The sequence below is a fragment of the Mobula hypostoma genome, chromosome 29, assembly GCF_963921235.1.
Source record: "Mobula hypostoma chromosome 29, sMobHyp1.1, whole genome shotgun sequence".
Lineage (NCBI taxonomy): Eukaryota > Metazoa > Chordata > Chondrichthyes > Myliobatiformes > Myliobatidae > Mobula > Mobula hypostoma.
The window spans coordinates 19383538-19411204 of NC_086125.1; the positions used below are offsets into that span (position 1 = coordinate 19383538).

The window sequence follows — 27667 nt, forward strand, 5'->3', positions numbered from 1 at the left end:
GAGGCACCTCATGTGACAGCCTTCCTGCTTTGTTGTTGTTAGGGAGTGGGATGAACCCTTTCACCCCACTCCAGAGACCCACAGCTTGAGTGCCAACAAGCATCTTCCCACATATTATGCCAACCTTGATACTCTGTGAAGCATTCTTAGTTCTCTCACGAGGGTTCACCGTACCCAGCCAATGGCTTCATCTTTCTGTGAGAGGCCATAACAGTGAGAATTGGTGAGATGCACAAGTATGGAGAAGGTCATGTTCAAAACTTGTTCTTCTAATATATATTCACACGCGCACGCGCGCGCAACCACACACACACACACACACACACACATACACACACACACACACACACACACACACACACACACAGTAGTCAAATGCATTCATATAAACATGCACAAACTCGTAAAAGATAACAACACACAAATGTATTCTTGAAAATATACATTCTCATGTACATAAATACAGACAGACACCCCATGACAAGATGCTGGAAATCCAAGCAACACACACAAAATGCTGGAGGAACTCAGCAGGCCAGGCAGCATCTATGGAAAAGAGTACAGTCGACGGTTCGGGCTGAGATCCTTCAGCAGGACTGGAGAAAAGAAGATGAGGAGTTAGAGATAGAAGGTGGGGGACACCCCATGCAGACAGACTCACAGGCATCAACCCGCAGAATCACACATAGTTACATTCCTGCATGAGTATATATGAATTAGGAGTGGAAGGAGACCTCTCTGCCTTCCAGTCCTCCTCCACCATTTAATGATCATGGCCATTCTGACTGGAGCCTCGATTTTACATTCCTGTCTACACATGAATCCTTTCACCAACTTATTTGTCAAGAACATATTTATTTCTACCTTTCAAATATTCTAAATATTTTCACTACTATTTGAGGAAGGGAGTTTCAAAGCAGGCAACTCTTGAGAAAAATCTTCACGCCTTCTTGGTCTGAAATGAATGACCCCTAGTTCTTGAATCTCCCATAGGAGGGGGTCAAGGAAATGGGAAGGAGGGAGTAATGGAGATAGGGAGGGGGATTGCACTCCCACAAAAAGAAAACATCCTCTCCACATCCAACTTGTCAAATCCCCTCAGGATCTCAGTTAATGTTCCTCTCGGTTTTCTGAAGTCCAAGAGAACCACATAGGAACAGACCTAAATAGTCATAGCCATAGTCTTAGTCATACTTTATTGATCCTGGGGGAAATTGGTTTTCGTCACAGTTGCACCATAAATAATTAAATAGTAATAAAAACATAAATAGTTAAATAGTAATATGTAAATTATGCCAGGAAATAAGTCCAGGACCAGCCTATTGGCTCAGGATGTCTGACCCTCCAAGGGAGGAGTTGTAAAGTTTGATGGCCACAGGCAGGAATGACTTCCTATGATGCTCTGTGTTGCATCTCGGTGGAATGAGTCTCTGGCTGAATGTACTCCTGTGCCCAACCAGTGCATTACGTAGTGGGTGGGAGACATTGTCCAAGATGGCATGCAACTTGGACAGCATCCTCTTTTCAGACACCACCGTCAGAGAGTCCAGTATTGCATAATGAAATATTGAAGCACAGAGACAAGACAAACAAGCACACACACAAAAAAATATATACAGACAAACACATGTATAGAACATTACATTAAGTGCAGTATAGGCCTTTTGGCACTCAATGTTATACTGACCTTTTAATTACTCCTTGCCCTAATTCTCACCCACAGTTACACATACAAATGGTCAGGCATTAGGAGACACACAGATGCACACAGTGAGTCCTGGTGTGACAGGCACACTAGCAGGTGGTCAGTACAGGCTGGTGACAAGTGTTACCATAAATGCTCTCTCCACTCAGAGTGTGATTTCCAGTTAAAGAACCCATGATATTAGCCCAGCACTTCCCTGAATTACACTGCCCAGCCCTGTCCCATCCAGGGCAAGGAGTATGTTTTCCAGTTGAAACCTTGAACCCTGCTTGTTGCAGAGGATGCCCCTTGCAGCAGTATTTGGAATAATCATGGAGCGGGGAGCCTACAGAAACCCTTCTGCTAGAGTACAAGTGCTTTCCGTCATCACAGCACAGAACAATTGTTGGAAAGAGCATTTCCGCAGCATGACTGGGAGCGTGGGGCTGTTTACAAGCAATCTATGGTGATGGCCTAGATTTTCCTTCACTCCCTGCTGGATCCTGGCTCAGATCTCATTTCCCTACTGCACAGGCCAAATCTCTGCCGTCTGTTTCAATGGTCATCAAAATGAAACAGAAAGTGCTGGGGATCTGTCCCGGTCCGGGCAGCATCTTTGGAGAGAGGAATGAGGTTAATGTTGCGTGTCAGCCATCTTCTATCAGAGTTGAATAAGATGAATAGCTTTCAACATAGAACATAGAACATAGAACAGTACAGCACAGTACAGGCCCTTCGGCCCACAATATTGTGCCGACCCTCAAACCCTGCCTCCCATATAAGCCCCCACCTTAAATTCCTCCATGTACCTGTCTACGAGTGTATCTGCCTCCACCACTGACTCAGGCAGTGCATTCCACGCACCAACCACTCTCTGAGGAAAAAACCTTCCTCTAATATCCCCCTTGAACTTCCCACCCCTTACCTTAAAGCCATGTCCTCTTGTATTGAGCAGTGGTGCCCTGGGGAAGAGGCACTGGCTGTCCACTCCATCTATTCCTCTTAATATCTTGTAGACCTCTATAATATCTCCTCTCATCCTCCTTCTCTCCAAAGAGTAAAGCTCTAGCTCCCTTAATCTCTGATCATAATGCATACTCTCTAAACCAGGCAGCATCCTGATAAATCTCCTCTGTACCCTTTCCAATGCTTCCACATCCTTCTTGTAGTGAGGCGACCAGAACTGGACACAGTACTCTAAGTGCGGCCTAACCAGGGTTTTATAGAGCTGCATCATTACATCGCGACTCTTAAACTCTATCCCTCGACTTATGAAGGCTAACACCCCATAAGCTTTCTTAACTATCTACCTGTGAGGCAACTTTCAGGGATCTGTGGACATGTACCCCCAGATCCCTCTGCTCCTCCACACTACCAAGTATCCTACAGTAGAGAAAATGTGAACGGCTGGAGATTTACAGAGTCAAATGGTACATGCCATTCTGCTCAACATGTGCATGCTAGCCAAGGTGCTCATCTAAGCTAGTCCCATTTCCTCATATCTCTATAAACGTTTCCTATCCATGTAGATTCAATACTCAAGAATCAAGTTTATTTATGATGTGTGCATCGAAATATATGCTGAAATATGTTGTTTGCTTTAGCAACCAACACACCTGAGGGTGTGCTGGGGGCAGCCTGCAAGTATTGTCACACATTCAGTGCCAACAAATATCATACCCACAATGCTCAGCAGTCATGGGTTAAGGGTGAAAAATGAAATAATGAAGGGGAACCTGAGGGGTAAGTTTTTCACTGGGAGGGTAGTACGCGTGTGAACCAAGTTGCCAGTGGAAGTAGTGGAATGGGGTTTGACCACAACATTTAAGGGGAGTTTGGATGGGTGGGAGTGCTATGGTCCATGTGCAGGTCAATGTGACTAGATGGGGTGAAGGGCCTGTTTCTGTGGTGTCATGCTCTATGACACTATTCGTTGACCATCCCTCACTGTCCTTGAGGAGATGGTGGTGAGTGACTGCCTGTCTTGTTCCACTGCAATGACTCTATGAGTCTAACGCATTATGGTCCACAGAAACAGTGATGGAAATCAGATTTGCCTTTACTCAAATTCTTTCAGGACATTGGGATGTTCTTGAGTTTCTTAACTGAAGATAAATTCATTCTTCTGATGTAAGAAGAAAAAAAAACAAAGCCATTTTTTTTCAATATGTTCACACAAACTAGAATATGATAATGTCCAGATGGACTTTGCATTGAGGTTAGTTGGTGATTAAGGATTGACCAGGGGATTAAGGATTGCCTGATCCTTATTTTTCTTCAACATAGTGGGATAAAGAGAGAACATGGAATCAGGCTCTTTAGCCCATTGTTGGCTCTGACCACAAAGCACCCATGAAAATTAATGCTACACTTACCCTCCACTTCACATTCAATCAACTCGCCCCAGCCTCTGTCACTCACCAGCACAACAGAGGCAATTTACGTTGGCTAATTAACACCAATCTGCACTTCATCTGACAATCAAAGTGCGAAGGTCGATCGGAATTCCAGAAGTCATGGCTCGAGGACGAATCTCTGTGAGTGTGCTAGGGATGTCCACGGCCAAATGTTAGCAAACCTGAGACCACTGGAAGCTGGAGGTCAAAGATGGCCTGTTGTGTGTGTGTGTGTGTGTGTGTGTGTGTGTGTGTGTGTGTGTGATTTATAAGATCAAAGGTGACAAGGCCATCTGCGGCAATAGTAGGGGCATATCACTCCTTTCTGTTGCTGGAAAGGTCCTGGCTAAGGTGATGCTTCAGAGACTCATCAGCAACGTCACCGAGTCAATGCTGCCTGAATTGCAGAGTGGATTTAGGAAGAACAGGAGCACGATCGGCATGATCTTCACAGCCCAACAGCTTCAGGAAAAGTGCCGGGAGCAACATCAGGACCTGTTTATGGCCTTTGTTGACCTCTCCAAAGCATTCGACGCTGTGCAAAGAGAGCTCTTATGGGATGTCCTCCTCAGGTTTGGCTGTCCCAATAAATTTGTTAACATCCTCCACCAGTTCCACGATGGGATGACTGCTCGGGTGACCATAGGAGGACAAGAGTCTGAGCCCTTGTACGCACAGGGGTGAGGCAGGGGTGTGTGCTAGCGCCAGTGCTCTTTAACATCTTCCTCTTGTGTGTTACCAAGCTTCTCCACAACGAGACTGAAGACAGCAGCGGTGTGGCAGTGGATGTCAGATTAGATGGCAACCTCTTTGACATCAGGAGGCTCCACACAACCACCAAACTCAGTAGAGAGTGGGTCCTGGAGCTGCAGTATGCAGACGACTGTGTTCTTGTGACCCACACTCCGGAGGATCTTCAGACTGTCCTTGCTGTAGCGGTGAGAGCGTACAGCAGGATGGGGCTGACTGTCAATACCACTAAGACAGAAGTGGTTTGCCAGTGGAGTACCAGCGTCCCACCCACTCTACCTGCCTTCACTGTTGGTGATGAAAAGCTGTCAGCAGTGCCATCTTTCAAATATCTGGGGAGCATTCTCTCTGAGGATAGCGGCATTGACAACGACATCCAGAGCCACATTAAACAGGCATCAGCTGCCTTTGGGAGACTTCGGCGTAGAGTCTTTCAGAACAGGAGCCTTCGTCCCTCCACAAAGGTCGCCGTATACCAAGCGGTCTGTGTCACCACCCTCCTTTATAGCTGTGAAGCTTGGGTAACCTACAGCCATCACATCAAGTCCTTGGAGTGCTTCCACATAAGCTGCCTCCATCACATCCTGGGAATTACCTGACATGAGCGGGTACCTCACACTGAAATACTTGTAAAGACCAACTACAAAAGTATTGATGCCATAATCACCCAGCGTCAGCTGCAGTGGCTGGGGCACATGATAAGGATGCCCCCATGTTGGCAACCCTGCCGAGTGTTATACAGCCAGCTACATCATGGTCGACGCTCAGCTGGAGGGCTGAAGAAACGCTATAAGGATCAGATGAAGAATCCTTTAAGGAAGTGCAAGGTCAGACCCGAGGACCTGGAGGACGTTGCTGCTGACCGTACCACTTGGCGACAGCTGTGTAGGGACGGGGCTCGTATTCTGGAGATGGAAAGAACAACCAGAAGACAGCAGAAGAGAGCCAGGAGAAATGCAGCCATGGTTGCCACCACTACCACCACCTGTACATATACATGTCCCACCTGCAATAGAGCTTGTGGGTCCAGGATAGGACTGTATAGTCATCAAAGATCTCACCTTTAAAGGAGTGGACGTTGTAATGGGATTTCGATGGGCAACCGAAGAAGAAGAAGAAGTGCGTGTGTGTGTGTGTGTGTGTGTGTGTGAGGGAGAACAAGGCTGGTATTGCTGTTGTTGCTTTGTTACTTGTTGTGTCCGTGTTGTTCTGCCGAGTATTGTGGGCATGCTTTGTTGGCGCTGGAAAGTGCGGTGACACTTGCAGGCTGCTCCCACACATCCTTGGGTATTTTGGTTGTTAACACAAACAACGGATTTCATTGTATGTTTTGATGTATATCTGATAAATAAATCAGAATCAGAAATCTTTTTGGGATGTGGGAAAGACAGGGGAAACCCACATGGTCACAGAGAGAACATATCACCTCACGGACAGCACCGGAAATCGGAATTGAACATGAGTCACTGTAGCTGTGAGACAGCAACCCTACGAGATGAGGCATGTTGTCCTCTGAGCTCGACCATAAGCAAGATCTTATGGTCTATAGTCCATTCACTCTCTGCTCCTGCAGTCTTAATTCATGAAATCTTCAGGTAGATCTTCCTTGCCCAGTAAGACCATTTGGCCCATTGAGTCTGATCCTGATTTACTTTTCTTTTCAGGCCGTAATGTGACACACTTACTAATCAAGAGCCTATAACTTCTGCTTTAAATATACCCAACAAATTGGCCTTCACAGCTGTCTTTGGCAATGATTTCCACAGATTCACCACCATCAGGTAAAGAAGTTCATCTTCATCTCTGTTCTAAAGGGACATTTCTCTACCCTGAGGCTGTGCCCTCCGGTCTTAGATTCCCCCACTGCTGGAAACATCCTCTCCACTTCCACTATATGTAGGCCTTTCTGTAGTTTTTAATGTGATTCCCCAAAAGAAATATTGGGGGATCTCATCCTTTCTTCCCCTGGATTAACTTCAGATACCATCTGTGTCCCATATACCTAATATTCACCATGAGAAGCCCTTCCCCCAGCGCAGAAAACATTAAGCTTCATATTCAATCACATTTATTCGTAATCTCTAAGATTTACTTTAGATGATGCATTAAACGTTGTAGTGGTAATCCTAGCACACTGCATAATTTCACAACCCAAGCTGCATTAAGAGGAAGGTTGCTCAGAAGAGAAGATCGTCACTGATTCTGGACAATGACAAGCAATACAATCAGTTCATCTAAATTGGGGAGCAAGGGGAAATATTCTTGAGATAATGTTTGATTAAACATTGGTCCCAATCTCACCGTACAGGGAAACAGGCCTAATGTGTTTATGTTTACAAGTTAGTGAGGAGGTTTTATGACCAAGGAAATGGTGCTGGTACCTTGGAAAGGTTTGGACTTATCATAGTTTATACTGTCTGCCTGCTCTCACTATCTCCAGACCATTCATTAAAGAAAGGATTAAAGAGAGATTACCTTAATTTGTCACATGTACATCAAAACACACAGTAACATGATGTGTTATTTAAATCAACAACCAACACAGTCCAAGGATGTGCTGGGGGCAGCCCACAAGTGTCTGGATACATTTGGCACCAATATAGAATGCCGGTAACTTAGAAAGCGTAACCATACATCTTTAGGAATGTGTGAGGAAACTGGAGCAAACCCATGCAGTCAGGGCGAGGTAATGAACTCATAACAGATGGTGGCAGAATTGAAGCCTGATCTTATAGCTGGTGCTGTAATAAGGTTACAATAACCACTACGTCACCATATTACCACGGTGGTAACATTTTACCAGCGTCACTGTGTTGGTCTCGCTGCTAACTTCCTTCACAAGCCACTACGCGCATCCTCTAATTACACCTCACTTGCTGTAAAATTCTTCGGCACATCCTGAGGTCGTGACAGGTTCTACAGCAATGTATCTCCCGTAAGGGTGATCACAGCGCGTGTCAGCGTGCTCATGAAAAAATGAAGACTTAAATACCTGATGGATGTTGGAAGTGACACCAGTACTCAGCTGTGAAGTAATGTCTTCAATCTAGGCGTTGCAGCTAAGGAAAGGAGAGGTTTATGGTCTGTCTCAGTATGCGAGCGACAGGACTGCACAACCTGAATAGAATGGCAATGGGCATTTTTCATGAGCATTGATGCAGTTTTCCGGGCAGGGAGGGATCGGCTGGGAAATGATGTAGATGTATTGATTTTTATTTTCATTACGATGACTCACAGTCGTGAGCTGGGTGCATTTTCTGATTAACGCACAACACTCAGTGGCCGATTTATTAAGTACACCCATACACCCGCTCATTAGTGCAAACATCTAATTAGCCAATCATGTGGCAGAAACTCACTGCATACAGACATGGTCAAGGGGGTCAGTTGTCAGACAAAATATCCAAATGAGGAAGGAATGTGATCCAAGTGACTTTGACTGTGGAATGATTGTTGGTGGCAGACAATTGTAGGATTGAGTATCTTTAAAACTGTTGATCAGGGATTTTCACACACAGCAGTCTCTAGAGTTTACAGAGAATAGGGAGAAAAGCAAAAATAAAGCATCCAGTGAGTGGCAGGTCTGTGGGCATAAACAGACAGCTCAGAGGAGAATGGCCAGACTGACAGGAAGGTAACAGTAACTCAGATAACATCGTGTTATAACAGTGGTGTGCGGAAGAGCAGCTCTGAATACACAAGACTTCAAACCTTGAAGTGATGGGCTACAGTAGCAGGAGACCACAAACGTACACTCAGTGTCTATTTTTCTAGGTACAGGAGGGAGCTAATAAAGTGGCCACGAGGTGTATATTGCAGACAACAAGGTTTGCAAATTAAATTGATGATTTTGACACATGCTGACTGCTGTCACCTGCCCCACAGTCACCTCTCCACCCCTTAGTTCTGCACTGGTTTGTTTCCTGGGGTGACATCATGGGCACAAGTTGTTCATCCTTTTCCTTGATCCGATCCAGTGTCTGTCAGAGAAATACTCAATTACAGTGATCCACTTTGCCTGATCTTGATCCTGTTTGGAGCTCAATATCTTGGCTTTTGGTCAGTAAGCAGGAACAGAGGTCCCTGGAATATCTCCTCCAGTTTACACAGCAGTACTGTGGAAATGCTGTGGCTGGAATGATTTCAGTTGCTGAGGTCAGTTACCTTAGAATAGACAATGATTCAATGGGGGATCTGGAAAATTACTTCAGGCTGAGTAATTCAGTGACATGAATTGTATGCTTCTCTCTGCCTCAGTAAAACAGCCAGCATAATGAGGGACCCCACCCACCATTCCCTCTTCTCCCCTCTCCCAATGGGCAGAAGATACAAACCCCTGAAAGCACATAACCCTCTCCCGTAAGGCTATTGAATGACCATAAAGCATAAGAGCAGAATTAAGCCATTTGGCCCATCGAGTCTGCTCTGCCATTCCATCACAGCTGATTTATTTACCTCTCTAAATCCCATTCTCCTGTCTTCTTCCCATAACCTAAGAGCCTACGAGCCTCAATTTTAAATATACCCAATGACTTGACATCCACAGCTGTCTGTGGCAATTAATTCCACAGATTCACCACCCTCTGGCTAAAGAAATGTTTCCTCATCTCTGTTCTAAAGAGACATCCTTATATTCTGAGGTTGTGCCATCTGGTTCTAAACTCCCACACTGTAGGAAACATCCTTCTCCATGCCCACTCTATCAAAGTTTTCTCATATTCAATAGGTTTCAATGAGATCCTTCCTCATTCTTCTAAACTCCAGTGAGTACAAGCCCAGAGTCATCAAGCTCTTCTCATACATTTCCCTGTTCATTCCTGGGATCATTCTTGTCAATCTCCTCTGGATCCACTCCCATGCCAGCACACCGTTCCTGAGGTAAGGGTTAGTCTGCCCAATGCCTTATGAAGTCTCAGCCTTATGCCCTAGGAAAGAATTCCTAGTTTGACAGGATCGACTCTTGACCTCATAATCTACCTTGTTATGATTTAGCACCTTGTTGTCTACCTACACTGCAGTTCATTCTGCATTCTGTTCTTGTTTTACCTTGCACTACCTGAATGGACGGTGTAATGATCTAATCTGAATGAACTGTACGCAGCACAAGCCTTTCTCTGTATCTCCGGTACATGCGACAATAATAAGCCAATTCCATTTCCAATTCACTGAGTGATATTCCTTGGAAATATGCTCTTTGCTCTTCAGGGTCTGCGCCAATCGTCCCAGTTATACTTCAGGTCAAGTCAAGTTTATAGGCACATTCACAGGCACAGTGAGGTACAGGTACAATGAAAAGCCTACAACAGCATCACAGGCAGGAAGATTCAGACAAGAACATGTTATACATAAACTATACAAGATAATGAAGAAAAGAACTGTGCAAAACCAGATTATTAGTGCAAAACAACCACCGTCAGAGACAAGTCCATGGTAGGGCACGAGGTAACCTATAGTGTTCCGTAGCTAAGATAGGATTAGGGTTGTTCAAGAACCTGATGCTTGCAGAGAAACATCTGTTCCTGATGCTGGTAGTGTGGGACATCATGCTTTTGCAAATCCTGCCCGATGCTAGCAGTGAGAAGAGGGGATGACCTAGATTCCAATTCTGATTCATGAAGTGATAGAGCATGGAAACGTGTGCATACTTCTCCATCCCAAAGAGGAAAAAGTATTCTATAGGGAGGATGACACAATCATGCTGACAACAGAAGTCAAAGACAGCATAAAAGCAAAAGAGAGGGCATATAATAATAGCAGGAAATTAGAGGATTGGGGAGCTTTTAAAAAGCAACAGAAGGCAACTAAAGCTGCCATAAGGAGAAAAAAAAGATGAAATATAAAGGCAGGCTAGCCAGTAATATAGAAGAGGATTCCAATAGACAATAGACAATAGGTGCAGAGGTAGGCCATTCGGCCCTTCGAGCCAGCACCGCCGTTCACTGTGATCATGGCTGATCATCCACAATCAGTACCCTTTTCCTGCCTTATCCCCATTACCTTTGATTCCGCTATCTTTAAGAGCTCAATCCATCTCTTTCTTGAAAGCATCCAGAGACTTGGCCTCCACAGCCTTCTGGGGCAGAGCATTCCATATATTCACCACTCTCTGGGTGAAAAAGTTTTTCCTCAACTCCATTCTAAATGGCCTACCCCTTATTCTTAAACTGTGGCCTCTGGTTCTGGACTCACTCATCAGCAGGAACATGCTTCCCGCCTCTAGCGTGTCCATTCCCTTAATAATCTTATATGTTTCAATCAGATCCCCTCTCATCCCTCTAAATTCCAGAGTATACAAGCCCAGTCGCTCCAATCTTTCAACATATGACAGTCCCACCATCCCAGGAATTAACCTTGTGAACCTACGCTGCACTCCCTCAATAGCAAGAATGTCCTTCCTCAAATTTGGAGACCAAAACTGCACACAGTACTCCAGTGTGGTCTCACCAGGGCCCTGTACAGCTGCAGAAGGACCTCTCTGCTCTTAAAGTTTTTCAAAAGTTTTCCAAAAGTTTTTCTCAAATATATAAAGAGTAAAAGAGAAGTGAGAGTGGGTATTAAACTGCTGGAAAATGATGCTGGAGAGGCTGTAATGGGAGACAAAGAAATGGTGGACAACCTTAATAAGTATTCCCTTGTAATATGCCAGAAATTCGAGAAAGTCTGGGGCGGAAGTGAGTGTAGTTGCTATTACTAAGGAGAAAGTCCTTGGGAAGCTGGTAGGTAAGTCACCTGGACAAGATGAACTACATCCCAGGGTTCTGATAAAAGTAGCTGAATAGATTGTGGAGACATTAGTAATCATCTTTCAAGAATCAATAGATTCTGGAATGGTTCTGCAGGACTGGAAAATTGCAGAAGTCACTCAATATTTAAGAAGGGAGGAAGACAGAAAAAAGGAAGTTAGAGGCCATCTAGCCAGACTTCAGTAATTGGGAAGATGTTGGAGTCCATTACTAAGGATGAGGTTTCAGGGTACTTGGTACTTATTGTTTCCTTAAGGAGAAATATTGGCAGAGGAAGATATTTGAATTCTTTGATCACTGTTCACATTCATTTCAAGAGAAAAAGAGTATAAGAGAAAGGATGTAATGCTGAGGCTTTATATGGCTTGGTAAGTCCGCATATGGAATATTGTGAGCAGTTTTGGGCCACTTATCTAAGAAAAAATGTGCTGGCTTTGCAGAGGGTCTGGAGGAGTTCCACGAGAAAGATTCCAGGAGTGAGTGTTATCATATGAGGTCCGCTTGATGGCTGTATGCCTGTACCCACTGGAGTTCAGAAGAATGAGGTGTGATCTTACTAAAACCCATCCAATATGAAAAGGCCTGGATAGGATGGTTGTGGAGAGGATGCTTCCTACAGTGGTTGAGCCTAGGACCAAAGAGCACAGCCTCAGAATAGAGGGAAGGCCGAATGGTGGGGATCTTTATGATAAGTTCCACCTTCTTAACATCAAGATAGCACTGGAGAGAGGTGATGTTTTTCAGGCAACAGATATTAGACCACTTTACTTTCTTATTGTACCATCAATCAGGACTTTTATGGCAAGGGAATGATGTATTTTCCTCTCTATTAGATGTTACTTATATTCATTCCCAACACACATTTAATTAGTTTTATTTTTCATGTCTCAGACTATTCTCCTTTGAAACCAGTAAGCTTCAGGGAAATCAGGGATCCAGTGGATATCAGGGGAAACCTGCCCCAGTTGTCAGTCTTAGGAGAGCATGGAAACCTGTGAGTCCAGAGGGAGAACAGGTCCAGGTCAGCATTGTGCAGGTCCAGGTCAGTGTTGTGCAGGTCCGGGTCGGCGTTGTGCAGGTCCAGGTCGGCGTTGTGCAGGTCCAGGTCAGTGTTGTGCAGGTCCAGGTCAGTGTCGTGCAGGTCCAGGTCGGCGTCATGCAGGTCCAGGTCAGCGTCGTGCAGGTCCAGGTCAGCGTCGTGCAGGTCCAGGTCGGCATTGTGCAGGTCCAGGTCAGCGTCGTGCAGGTCCAGGTCGGCATTGTGCAGGTCCAGGTCGGCATTGTGCAGGTCCAGGTCAGCGTTGTGCAGGTCCAGGTCGGCGTTGTGCAGGTCCAGGTCGGCGTTGTGCAAGTCCAGGTCGGCATTGTGCAGGTCCAGGTCAGCGTTGTGCAGGTCCAGGTCAGCGTCGTGCAGGTCCAGGTCGGCATTGTGCAGGTCCAGGTCGGCATTGTGCAGGTCCAGGTCAGCGTTGTGCAAGTCCAGGTCGGCATTGTGCAGGTCCAGGTCAGCGTTGTGCAGGTCCAGGTCAGCATTGTGCAGGTCCAGGTCAGCGTCGTGCAGGTCCAGGGAAGTACGGGCCCCGGTGACCCCTGAAGGAGAGTGACCCCTTGTCTGTCTTTGGGAAGGACGGAAACCAGTGAGACCAGGCATGCGTGCTCCTCAGTCTACCTCAGAGGAGACAGAGGATGTGAGATGGGACAAGCACAGAGACTGGTGTGCTTTCGGGGAATGCTGGGAATATGACCTGGTGTTCCAAAGGCCACACCTCCTGGGTTTCTGAATAGCCAGCTGATGGATTATTGGAGTTTTATTGGGGTAATTGTTGCTAAGTAACATCAAGATTGGGCCATTGGGAAATTAATTGTTTATAGTGTAGGATCTTTAAGCAGTATTGAGGTGCTCTCAGTCACATTGATACATAGAGTACTCTGAAAATCTTTTCCTTTCAGGAAGGGAATTTACAAACAGAAGGAGCTTTTTCTGTATAAGCATTTGCCAATTTAAGTTGGAGAAATTCCTCCCATCAGGGGGTTATGAGTTTATGCGACTCCCTCCCCTAGAGCTACACAGACTAAGCCACTGAATGCATTGAAAACCAGAGTGGGTGGATCTTTAATCCAGAAGAGTTGAGGGTTATGGGGAACAGGCAGGAAAATGGAGGTCGAGGTTAAACAATCTTATTAAGTGGCATTGCAGGATGGAGAGGCCATGAAGCTTATTATGCTCTTGGTTCCAGATTCCACAACAATAATTTATATCTCTTTATGTTTTTTATATAACAAAAAATGTGTGATGTCAAGTGTGACATGTGGACCATGAGATTCACTGACACAATGCTTTTATATATCATGTAATTAGATGTACAAAGTAATAGATTGCAATCATTGAGATCTTCTTAAGCTCTTGAAAGGAATATTTGCTGATTTTTATTAAGTGAGTGCCTCTTTATTTCAGGACATGCTTGTCAGGACATGTACTGTACTTGAGTGAAGTCACTGAGTCCCGAGATGATAACATTTCCGCCCAGCCAGTCACTGAGTTATCGTGGGTAGCGATGCTTAGCGCAATGCTTTTAGAGCTCAGAGTTCAGAGTTCAATTCCAATGTCACCTTTAAGGAGTCTGTACATCCTCTCTGTGGAATTTGTGGGTTTTCTGTGGGTGCTCTGGTTTCCTCCCGTAGTCCACAGTCCCACAGTAGGTTATTTCGTCATTGTAAATTGTCCCATGATTAGGCTGGAGTTAAATCGGGGGATTGCTGAGTGGCACGAATTGAAGGGTCGGAAGGGCCTATTCTGTGCTGTATCTCGATAAATAAATAAATAATACCTCCTACTGATTCTAATTTAAGACCTTCACACAGCCGATCTTGTAACTCCCTCCAGCTCGTTCTCTCAGTTATGTCACTGGTGTTTGCTGTTTAACTAAAAATATTCAAGCAAACTAAAACATTCAAAAAAAAACATGTCAAAGTTAATCTTTATGTTTCTCCATGAATGCCACGATTTGTATCTTTGAGAATTTAACAGTCTGTCAGTGTTACACTTGACAGATGGGATGATGGTTTAGTAGGAATGTTGACAACAGGTGTCGCCTACACTGGAGACGCCCACTCAGTACTTCTTCTGCATTTATGTAGCAGTTTTAAGATAGTAAAACAATTTAAAGTGCCTCCCAGGAGAGTTATTGATCAAGCAGATGTCACACCGACTACAAGCAGCACAGTAACACGATTGATGAAGCTACCGACTCGCGGTGCCAGGGACCAGGGTTCGATCCTGTCCTCAGGTACTGCCTGTGCGGTCTTCGTGCTTTCTCCCTGCGCCTGTGCGGGCTTCCTCCATTGCTCTGTTTCCCTTCTCTGCTCCAAAGACAAGTGGGCTGGTAGGCTAATTGGACACAGTAAACAGCCCCTCTGTAGGTGAGTGATCTCACTGGTGCCATCAGGGAGGAGGCACAGGAGCCTCCCTGTTTTTGCACCAGCTTCCTCCCCTCCACCATCAGATTTCTGAATGGACACTGAACCCATAAACACAGCCTCACTATTTATATAGATGTATATACAACTTATTTCTTATTGTAATTATATTTTATGTATTGTACTGCCACTGCAAAACAACAAAATTTTATAACATATGTCGGTGAGAATAAATCTATTTCTGGTTCTGATTTTGTTAGAATCTATGGGGAGTTACTGAGAATGTGGGGAAGAATAACAAAAATCGGATTAAGGTGGGATTGCTGTAAGGGGTGTTTGATGGGGGGTTAGCATGGACTCAATGGGCTGAAGGGCCTGTTTTCGTGCTCTGTCTGTGACATTATGGAGACTTTGGGTGCGGTGACTGGAAGCTTGGTCAAAGAGGAAAGCAAAGTGGAGGGCTTCAGGCAGGGAGGCTGAGCTGATTCCCACTGCATCTGCAGGAGTGACCGAAACGGGCAAACGTGCAACTGGGACGAAGGCAGAGATATTGGGCTGGGAGGTGGCTGTAGGGCTGGAGGAGGTTGCAAAGGTAGTGAGGGTCAATCTTAAAAAGGATTTTCAGTCAGGATGACAGAAGTCACCAAAAACAGGGATGATTGGTTAGTGTACACGCATTGGGAGATTCCAAAGACATTCAGTTCAAGTTTTGATGTCAATGACTGTGTCTTAAGCTTGGGCCACTCATTCAATGGAAGAACGCGAGCAGACTCAACTAACAGATCCTTGAAAAAAAGCTTAAGAAATTTCAATAGCAAAATGCTGTTCTTCCAGCTGAGACAGTTATTTATTGCATCCAGTGTTCCTGATGTGGTCTCCCCTTGAGACCATACACAATCTCAGTTACCAATTCACTGAGCACCTTCCGCCACGTCCATCTAGATCTCCTAGTTGCCAGCTATTTTAACTCTCCTTCCTATTCCCATACCGGCATGTCCACCTTGGTCTCCTCTGCTGCTAAGTACAAACAAAAGGAACAGTACCTCTTTATCCCCTAGGCAGCCTATAACCTGGTGCAATATGAGCTGTTTATAACTCTCTATATATTTCACATGCCTGGAGATCTTTTTCTACCTCTGATGGCTTCCGTCCCTAATGGACTCCGATATTTATGACAAGGTATTCTGCTTCTCTGTGCTGGTTCTGTAACATCACTGGACTCTCGTGAATTTTCCAGCCTTTGACTGAAGGACAGGCGAGGACTGCTGATAAATGTGATTTACAAACGTCCTCCAACGGTCAAGAGAAATGGTGCCATGCCATGATGGCACGATGTCCTGTGGTGTTAGTTAATGTGACTGAAGTGGCAACAATTAACTTTATGTGCAATTTCGAGACAGCACATAGCAGTTCGCACAAATAACTCACTACAAACCTTTCATAGGACTGTCATGAAGGGTGTCACCTTTGGTTCTGTATGCAACACTCTCAACTCTGAGACAAGAACTTCCAGTCAGAACATTTGTCTTGAGTTCACACTGACACTCCAATGCATTGTTTAGGGAGAGCCCTACTATTGGAAGGGGTGTTTTTGAGCCATAAAACTGTAACACCATAATACATCTGTAGGAATAGAATTAGGCCCTATTAAACTCCAGGTGAAGCCAGCCAGTGGTGTAGTGGCATCCTCACCGGACTAACAGGCGAGTGGTCCTGGATTTGAATTCAGCCAGGTCCTTGCACGCTTCCCATCCATGCTGGATTGAGCATTGAGCTAACAACTCTGCCTCGTGAAATACAGATCAAGATGCTAAAGAAACAGCAAGGTTGCAGCCCAGTGCACCTCAAGGCGTGGAAAGCAACAACACACAAACTCCAGATGAAGGGGGTCGACCCGAAACATCGACTGTTCATTTCAACTCCGTAAGGTGCTGACTGACCCATGGAGTTCCTCCAGCGCCTTTTGCACGTTTCTGCAGATTTCCAGCATTTGCAATCTCTTGTGTTTTCACTCTGACTCTTTCCTCAGCCGATTGTAAAAGATCCCACATGACCAGCTCAGAGAGCAGCAGTGTGTTCTGGGTAATATACGATAGTTAACTCTGCTGCCTCGCAATTCCGTGACCCAGATTCGATCGTGACCTCTACGTGTACTTTGAAAGTTCTCCCTGTGCCCAGTTGGGTTTCCTACAGGTTCTCCGGTTTCTGTCCGCTCCCATAAACAACAGTTAATTAGCCACTGTCAATTGCCCCGCATGTAAGTGAGTGGTAGAGTTGATGGGAGTGTAGAGGGAACTGATAGTTACTGGGGGAATAAGATCACTCTCTAAACTAGCATAGAATCGGTGGGTCAAAAGGCCTTTTTCTGTGTCATGAAGAAAAATGGAAATATGCATTCCTGAACTGATGTCACTGGAAAACAGGTACATTGATTTATTTTGAGATACAGTACAATAACAGGCCCTTCCAGCCCAACGAGTCCATGTGACCAATTCACCTCTTTGGGATGTGGGAGGAAACGCACACGGTCATGGGGACAAACTTCTCATAGACAGTGGTGGGAACGGAACCTGGATCACTGGCACTGTAATAGTGTTACTCTAACTGTTACAATATCATGCCACCCCAGTATAGAATGGAAAAAACCTGGCTGTAAATTTTATTAGTAATTCATGGAGATTTCCAACTCATTTTAAATGGGATATCATGATCAGTGAACAGAATACCAAACTTAACACTTCATGTTGAGAGAGTCCTGTTGAGAGATCTTCAGCCTGAAGTGTTAATTCTGTTTCATGTTGCACAGATATTGCCTGGCTTGATAAGTGTTTCCACCGATGGTTGGCTTCACTTCAGAGTTCAGTTTGCTTTTGAATTTTGTTAGTGCAATCACTCGAATCATGTAGGATATTCCCCTAAGGGGTTGTTGATTCCCTTAATGGAGAACGCCTGTGCATGACTTTCTTTTACGTGGGGAGGCTGATGCACGGGCAGCCTCCACACGGTCCTTGACAGATCGGAGTCAGGGTCCAGTGACATGGAATGCAAGATGACTGGGGACCCTTTACTACTGCAGCCTTCCTCCGCCTTCGCTGCTGTTGTGATGTGTCATCGTCTTCCGCCAGCTGTATTGTTGGAGGTCCGGTTGAACCACTCTTTGACCTCACCGCCGTGGGTGACCCAAGAAGGAGCTAGGTGCCAGGTGACTAAACTCCATGCAGCATCACTCTCGGGATCGCAGGAACCCACAAGCCTCTCCACCGAGACAAGATGACGATCCTCAGAGAAGTCTGGATTTTATGCTGAGCTGGGGATGCATCAGAGCTGTGGGTTCACCAGGGAACGATGGAGGCAACTCACCCATTCCCCACCCTGAAACCAATTATTTAGGATGACATTGTTGAATGAATTCACTTGACATCTTGGGCACCAAGGGAAACCTGTGACCACTTACGAACTGGTGTATCTGCACTGACATTTTAAAAGGTAATGTGTTGATCTCACCAGTGATAGCTGCTTCATTTGAGGGTAGACCATAGAACATTATAGCACAGTACAGGCCCTTTGGCCCGCGATATTGTGCCAGCCTTTTAACGTACTCTTAAGATCAATCTAACCCTTCCTTCCCACATAGCCCTAATTTTTTCTATCATCTATGTCCCTGTCTAAGAGTTTGTTAAATACCCCTAATGTATCTGCACCTACCACCACCCTTGACAGGGTGTTCCATGCACCCATCAGTCCATGTGTAAAATCTCACCTCTGACATCCCCTATACTTTCCTCCGACCAGTTTAAAATTATACTCCCTTGTGTTATCATTTTCCACCATCGATATTTGCCTCTTGTCATCATGTACACCTCTATTTGGTCATCTCTCATCTTGCTTCATCGCAAAGGGAAAACCTTAGCTCGCCCAACCTACCCTCATAATGCATGCTGTCTAGTCTGGACAGCATCCTGGCAAATCTCCTCTGTACCCTCTCTGAAGCCTCCACGTCCTTCCTATATTACGTAGCAATTGCGTACGTAACATTACATCACAGCTCGTGAACTTCAGTTAAGTGCAATTCATTGGCAACTTTTGAAGAGGAATTGGATTATGAGAACACTCGGTCCTCTTTTATTGTCATTTAGAAATGCATACAGTACATGCATTAAGAAATGATACAATGTTTCTCTGGCGTGATTAGTCAAAGATTTGAAAGATTAGGAAGTTCAGCGATTTGGGGAAATCAAAGATCTAGCTCAAATGGGATCTTTCTCCTCATGACATAGAAGTCTATTCAGTCTTTCGAGCCCATACCAGCTCTTAGAACTTTTCAATTCCCCCCATAACCTATCCCGCCCCATAATGTTCCCATTAACTTCCCCCTGGAATCTCTCACTTGGATCAATCTGCAGCAGCTAATTAACCTTGTAATCTGAATATCTTTGGAATGTGGGAGGAAACCAGAGCACCCAGGAGAACATCCAAACTCCCCGCAGACAGCAGACAGCGGCGGAGCTCAGGATTAACCCCGGGTTGCCCGAGCCTTGAGGCAGCTGCCTTACCACTGTATTGTAACGTCGGGATGCATCTGATTCTCTACAGGAGCGTGTACAAAGCAATGTTTGTCTAAAGCAGCGTTGCTGTAAACAGGCTTTCCGTGCTGAGATACATCCGACACCCTAAGGAGCACGTATAAGGCAGTGTTGATATAAACACCCTCCCGTATTGAAATAGTTAATCTTTGTTATTGAATTTCCTACGAGCAGGGAGGGGGAGTGCTCACACAAACCCGTGACCAATACAGGAAGACATGAGTCTGTGTCAAGGTAGGAGCATCCTTTTTCTCATTGGCTTTCTCTGGCAGACTAATCTGATGGGTTATGTATTTTCTCTTGTCAGTGTCTGTCCGCGTTATGTGTGGAGAGAGATCAGAGCCATTGCAACATAAAATCCTGAGTCATGCTTTGTGTGTAGAGTTAGGGAGCGGCGTCTTGTAAATGCAGACAGTTCTTGAAACAACATTTAATTCACCATGTGTCGAGGTTTTCAGTGAAATTAAACCAGGGCGGGATCCTGCCCGCATTTGGATACCGTTCGGACCCAGGAGAGAACTGCTTGATGCAGAGGACGGGGAATGAGGCTTCCAAGCTGACCTTTGACCATGTCCAGACATCAAGTGAACCCGGGACCTCTTGCAACAAGGAAAATGACCCGGCTCTCTTGGGTTTTCTTTATTGCTGAACCTTTAAAAAACAGATGATCTCCCGCCTCCGATACTTCACATCCTGAATCCCCCTGCCGTCAGTGCATCCAAAAACAAATAATATTTTGCATTTGGCGCAGGGATGTGGATGGGATTTTAGAAGTTGCTGGTGGACTCCTGGCACGTACCTTCTTGCCATATCAGCCGCGGGCCTCCCGTTGAAGGATAGCGAGCGGGCGATTGATTATCTCCTGAGATGCGAACGGGAAGAGCTGCCTAGAAGTCGCGATGGACGACTCCGATGTTGTGAGGCGAAGGAGAGTGCAGGTGAGTGAGTGTCCTAAAAAAAGAAATGCCAAATTCCGTCTTTTGTTTTCTTTCAGCGAAGCAGCTGGAATGATCATCCCCGGGGCGGTGGCAGTGCTCTGCGCTGCAAACTCTGCATTGAAACGCTGTTTCAATGGCACACAGGCTGTTCGGCCCTGTGATCTCCTGCTGGCGCATTCAGGGAGCGCATTCTCCCTCTCTCTTCGCCACAGTTTTTCTTCATAGCCCCATGATGTATGTCATTTTTAAATAATAGTAATAATTCTCTGATTCCCGCTTTGAAAGTTATTAGCAGAATCTGCATTAACGCTCTATCAGGCAGACGTTTACAGATCATCAACCAACTGGATTTTAAATATGCGTCTAATTGCTAGCCCACTTCTTTAACACTTCTTCAATCCTTCTTTTTCGCCCTCTTTTGCCTCTTTTCCCTCTGTTATTTGCCCCTCACCCCCTTCATCCCCCCTTATCCCTTTGCCCCTAACCCCCTTCCATCCGCCTTCCACCTTCCCTTCTTTCATCACTTCCTACCCCTTTCTCCCCGCTTTTGCCTCCTTTGCCCCTTCCCCCTCAATCCCTCCCCTTTTCTCTCCCCTTCCCCTCCCCTTTCCCCCTCAATCCCTCCCCCTCAATCCCTCCCCCTCAATCCCTCCCCCTCAATCCCTCCCCCTCAATCCCTCCCCCTCAATCCCTCCTCTTCTCCCTCCCCCTTCTCCCTCCCCCTTCTCCCTCCCCCTTCTCCCTCCCCCTTCTCCCTCCCCCTTCTCCCTCCCCCTTCTCCCTCCCCCTTCTCCCTCCCCCTTCTCCCTCCCCCTTCTCCCTCCCCCTTCTCCCTCCCCCTTCTCCCTCCCCCTTCTCCCTCCCCTCCTCCCCTCCTCCCCTCTCCCCTCCTCCCCTCTCCCCTCCTCCCCTCTCCCCTCTCCCCTCTCCCCTCTCCCCTCTCCCCTCTCCCCTCTCCCCTCTCCCCTCTCCCCTCTCCCCTCTCCCCTCCCCTCTCCCCTCTCCCCTCTCCCCTCTCCCCTCTCCCCTCTCCCTCTCTCCCCTCTCCCCTCTCCCCTCTCCCCTCTCCCCTCTCCCCCTCCCCTCCTCCCCTCTCCCCTCCTCCCCTCTCCCCTCTCCCCATCCTCCTCCCCCTCCCCATCCTCCTCCCCCTTCCCCTATCCCCCTTCCCCACCCTCTTCCCCCTCCCACCTCTCCTCCCTTCTGCCTTCCCCCTTCCTTCCCCTTCCTTTCCCTTCCTTCCCCCCTTCCCCACCACCTCTCCCCCTCCCCCACTCTCCCCTCCCTTTCCTTCCCTTTCCCTCATTTGCATCCCTCCTCTTTGCCCCTTTGCCCCTCCCTTTGCCCTACATTTCATCCCTTCCCCCCTCTGCCTACCCGCTTCACACACTCACTACCTGTTTGTGCCACTTTTTACCCCAGTTCTTTTTGTTCCCCTGCTCCGTTGTGTCCACCTTCCCCCCATTTGCCTTTGCCCTAAGTTTTAATGGGAATGTTGCTGGCTTCATCACACTTCCTAGCTTTGAGTTTCCGGCCCCATCACTCTTTGGCTGAAATTATTTTTCTAAGCCCTGAGTCAGTTACTTCTAACATACTGTTTATTCCCAGTTTCTAACTGTGGGCCACAGGATTGTGCACACCTCAGCCTTGCATAATGTAATACAGCTTAATTAAACTTCATGCTGCTACAATGAAAAGAGCCAGGCTCATCAATCTCTGCCCAGAACTCAACTCCCCCAATTCCTCACACCGGCCTCATAAATCCTGCATAGTTGTCGCAAAGCCTTCCTGTAAGTGATGGGCAGAATGGTACGCAGTACGGCAGATGCACAGGGTTTTTTTGCTTTTCAATGAGCAGATGGGAGGCAGGGAGACCAGGTCTTCATAACCTGTAGTGTGAAGAACCCCTGCCTGAAGTACGTCCAATACAAAGGAACCTGAAAGGGTCCTGGGAGTGTGGTGCCATGGCAACTTGCGCCTTTAAAGGATATTTTTGCACATTCACAGATGCTCTTCAAAACTCTCTTTGGAGATTGCCCAAATTTTAAAAATGCAGTATGAAGAGTCTACTTTTGAGAGGATGGGTGTGGCTTACCCTCTGGCCCTCACTGGGCTGTGGAACTGTTTTAGGCCAAGCTGCCTTCAGCGCAGTTTGCTCCTGTGGGGGCGATCCATTCATTGTCTCCTTTCTGCCCGGAGGCAGACTGACCTGATGGAGTGCCCTTCAGATGTGAGCTGAGTTCAGGCCTTGAATATTACCAATTAAATATAGATTTTGGAGATTGCTGGATGTTTACTATGACCAGAATCCTGATAGAACATCCCCCTTCCTGAGATAACATTAACCCTCCAACTGTGCTAGCCTTCATTGTGCAAGTCAGTACCAATGTGTACCTAAAACCACGATTTTCACAAGTGAGGATGTGAAAGATGTTCTACAAAGCCTTCTCCACTTATGTAAGCATATTTGTGCTGTGTAAGTCATACTGCCTTACGAAGAAAGAAGAGATGCATTTTTCCAAGACCTTGCCAGGACCTAGGATATTCTCACATTTGTTGGCATTTTTCCATCTATTGCAAAAAAATGAATCCGGTACCTAAGACATAAATGGCTTGCATTGTCTCGTGCGAGGTTTCCAATGGCTGCAAGTGCATGTGTCCTGATTAGAAATTTGGGACGCTGGATATGTTTATTTTTCTCTTTGAGCTGATGGAGCTATTCTTGCCTTGGCTGCTGGAGAAACATTGTCCTCTCAATCTCAACATTTAAACATAGTTCACAGAACAATACAGCACAGTACAGGCCCTTTGGCCCACAGTGTTAATGCCAACCTTTTAACCGACTCTAAGATCAGTTTAACCCTTCACTCTTATATTAGGCCTCCATTTTTCTCTATATAATGTTTTTATTCATTGAGATATCACGTGGAATAGGTCCTCCCTGCCCCCAAGAGCCCAGCAATCCCCCGATTTAATCCTAGCTTAATTTACAATGACAGACATCCCACCTCTCCCGGAAGTTCCGGGAGTCTCCCACAAGTTCCGGGAGTCTCCCGCATATTAATAGCGGCTCCCTGATGCCCACAAATTATATACAATGTCCCGGAAATTGATTTTTTTGAGAGCGAGCGAGAGAGAGTGAGCGCAAGAGCGAGAGCGCAAGAGTGAGAGAGAGAGAGATATCCAAAAAAAGTCAGAATGGCAGAGTGTTCCAAAAAAAAGAAAATATAAAACGTACGTCACCACAGACTACACTAAAGTGTACCCCTGCCTAATAGGGGTCAAAAATAATGACAGTGTTGCTCGCTGCACTGTTTGCAACAGTGACTTTTCTATTGCCCATGGTGGGTTAAGACTGTAAAAGACATGTTGAGGTGAAGTTTAACAGGTGTCATTCGTTCATTAGCATAGCTAACGTTATTTAAACTAGCTGGCTGGCTGCTAAGGAGCTACTCTATTGCAGACACCCCACCTCTCCCAGAAGTCTCCCGCAAATTGATGGTGCTACCTCCCTGAACTGAGTTTTTGCAGGGTGGGGTGTCTGCAATGACCAATTGACCTACCGACTGGTAACCTTTGAACTGTGGGAGAAAACTGGAGCACAAAGAGGAAACCCACACGTCACAGGGAGAACTTGCTACTTTGAGATTTATTTACAGAAAAAAGTAAATACAATATGATTTATGAGAAACTATACACAAAGTCTGACAAACAACCGACATGCAAGAGAAGACAACTGGTGAAAATGAAAGATAATACCGGGAACATGAGATGTAAGGAGTCTTTGAAAGTGATTCTGTAGGTTGTAGAATCAGTTCAGAGTTGTGGTGAGTGGTGTTATCCATGTCGGTTCAGGAGCCTGATGTTTGTAGGTGAAATAACTGTTCCTGAAGCTGGTGATGTGGCTTCTGGACCTCCTACCCAATGGTTTTAGCAAAAAGAGGGCATGCCCTGGAAGGTGGGCATCTTTTATGCTGCTTTCTTATGGCAACGCCCCATGTAAATGTGCTTAATCGTGGGGAGTGCAGTGTTGCCTATCACTCACAGCAGCAACTGCACCCAGAGCTGGGACGACACGCTGAAACGATGCATGTGTGTGAGACGTGAGGACTTTTGCAACTCATCCTGATCATTGGGGAAGCAGAACAAGTGCATTTCATTGTCTGATCTGAAACAGAAATTGGCTGTAATAGTTTAAAGAGAAATGACTCCACACAAAACATGCAGCTTCCGACCCACCCGATAAGCTTGTGGCAGGCACTACAACCGTTGCCAAGGCCGCCCATTGGATTATTAAGTCAGGTGAGGGTCTGAGTCATCCCTGAGATCATAGTCCAGGATACCTAGTGCACTGCTGAACTGATGGGGACCCTTTAGAGCCCAGTTTCCCAGCAAGTGCCTGATGTCTCAGCCACAGGTGGGGCCCAGGTACTGGAATACTATCCTGGGTTGGGTCAGGGTCAGATTGCAGGTTGGAGTTTAGTTTTATACCCAAGCAGCTCTCTAGTTTTCATACTTGATTGTAGGTGATGTGCATTTCTACACATTGCCTTTGTACGTTTGTATATGTAGACCTTATATGTGCTTGGTTTTTGTCTGTTTCCATAAGTAGCACATAGTTATATAGGCTAGGTGTATGTATGAATAATGCACACAAAATGCTGGAGGAACTCAGCAAGTTAAGCAGCATCTGTGGAAGAGGATGAGCAGTCAACATTTCGGGCCTGCTCTTCATCAGGACTGGAAAGGAAGGGGGCAAAATCTAGAGTAAAAAGGTGGGTTGGGAGGGGAAAGAGTACAAGCTGGCAGGTAATAGGTGAGACCAGTTGAGGGGGAAGGTGGCTGAGTGGGGAGGGTGGAGGAAGTAAGAAGCTGAGAGGTGATAGGTGGAAGATGTAAGGAGCTGAAGAAGAAGTAATTTGATAGGAGAGGACAGTGGACCAGTTATTTATATGTATGATTACTGTCATCAGGGAGTAGGTACTGGAGCCCAAAGACAGACACTCGATATTTTAGGAGCAGCTTCTTTCCCTCCACCATCAGATTTCAGAATGGCCCATGTACCCTTGAGCACTACCTCACCACTTACTTACTTTTTGCATGTCATATTGTAACCTATAGTTGTTTTTTTAATGTCTTTACACTGTGTTGCTTTCACAAGCAGCAAATTTCACAATGTAATAAACCTGATTCTGATTCTGATTTATGTACAGGTGAAAAGCATCAGTGTGTGTAGATTTATATATATGAAAATGGGTAATGTATTTTAATGTTGATGTTTTATGTGTATACAGTCTGCTGGAGAAGCTCTCTGGGTAAAGCAGTATTCAAGATTCAAGACTGTTTAATGTAATTTCCAGTACTCAAGTGTAAAAGAGAACGAAGTAATTGTTACTCCAGATCTGATGAACACAAACAGACACACAATAAGATAAAGAATACAATATAAAAAAATTACAACAATATCTTCATGGCCAATAAACTCCTTAGCTTCTTCTTATGATCCTCCTAAATGGTTGAACCGAGTGAGAAATACAACTGACTACAGGCTAGTGTTGACTCAGGCATTCTGGTGCTGAGTAACACATGCAAAATGGTGGAGGATCTCAGCAGGTCAGACACCATCTATGAGAAGGAATAAACTTGATGGCATGTCCACTGATATCTCTAACATCTGGTAATTCCTCCCTCCCACCCCCTGCTTCTCTCTTTTCCCATTTCCTATTCTGTCCCCTCTCACCCCATCGTTTCTCCTCACCTGCCCAACTCCTCCCTCCCTTTCTCCTATGGTCCACTGTCCTGTCCAATTAGATTCCTCCTTCTTCAGCCCTTTACCTCTTCCACCTATCACCTCCAATCTTCTTACTTCATCCCCCTTCCCCCCCTCCACCCACCTTCCTCCTCACCTGATTTCACCTAAGACCTGCCAACTTGAACTCCTTCCCCACCCCTCACCTTATTCTTGCTTCTTTCCACTTATCTTCCAGTCCTGATGAAGGGATTCGGTCCAAAATGTCAACTGCTTCTTCCTCTCCATTGGTGCCACCTGAACTGCTGAGGTCCTCCAGCTCGTCCTGTGTCTACCTCACAGTTCCACTTCCACACAATTTTATTTTAGTTTTTAAATTCTAACTTGTAGCCATTTCTTACATCTTGCACTGTACTACTGTCACTAAACAAATTTCATGATGTACTGTATGTCAGGGTTATTAGTTTCAATTCTGAACGGTGACTTCTGACCATTGCTCTTAATCTGTTAAACCAATGCATCTATTAAGCACCTTTAATCCCAAGATTTCAGCTGTAACTGTATTGGATTCTCCAATGGGTCTTACTTGAAAAGCAGATGTAATCTTTTTAAATATCCCTGCTGAAGGGTCTCGGCTCGAAATGTGGACTGTACTCTTTTCTATACTCCAGCTTTTTGTGTGTGTTTAAACACCCCTGTGTTTTTCCTGGTAGCAGTGCGTATCCTCTGTGCATCTAGAGGAAATTCATTATTACCAGGAAAAAACATGGGGATATTAGGTCTAGAGGGATCAGCTATGGCAGGGCACAAGAATTTACAGTGTACAGCTTCCCTTGGGAACATTGACTGGTTCAGAATTCAAAGTCTCAGACACCGACCTTAACCTAATTAGATTCCTCTCATTAATCACAGGGCTATGAGTGCAGCTGCCAAGGCCTACTACCACTTGCCCTCCCTAATTATCCTCAGCTTGCTCACTTCAGAGTCCGGTGAATGGATAAGGTGATGGCAGGCCGCTCCAGTCCACGAACGTGAACGAACGTCGGTGTCCTCTCCCTGACCGACATCCCCCGCGCTGAGGCCCTGGTTACACTTGGCCAGCTGCGTTAGGCAGGTTATGGCGTCCGAACGGCTGTCGTCCAGACTCCTGAAGCAGACGCTCTGTGGTTCCGAGCTCTGGTCAAAACCGGGTTTATCCTCACTGACCTATATCGTGAGGTTTCTTTCTTTTTGTGCCAGCAGTGCAAAACGTTAAAAAATAACTGTAGGTTACCACAGAAAATAAAAAAAAGAGCAAAAGAGGAATAGTGATGTAGTGTTCATGGGTTCATGGGCTTTTCAGAAATATGATGGCGGAGGGGAAGAAGCTGTTGCCAGTCATTAGGCTTCTGTACCTCTTCCCTGATG

At 45.9% G+C, this 27667-nt stretch overlaps 1 protein-coding gene across 2 annotated transcripts in view; it reads left to right on the plus strand.

The window, feature by feature from the left end:
* The window catches only part of LOC134339433 (microtubule-associated serine/threonine-protein kinase 1-like), a 347798-nt gene that overhangs the window by 81263 nt on the left and 238868 nt on the right, over positions 1 to 27667 (plus strand). The window contains exon 5 of one of the 2 annotated variants that reach the window (XM_063035933.1): positions 20325 to 20511. In XM_063035933.1, the coding sequence (XP_062892003.1) occupies positions 20473 to 20511 (39 nt within the window). In that variant the 5' untranslated portion in view covers positions 20325 to 20472. Of the gene's footprint in view, positions 1 to 19830; positions 20512 to 27667 lie in introns of those variants that run through there. The other variant, XM_063035932.1, reaches the window with a different exon arrangement.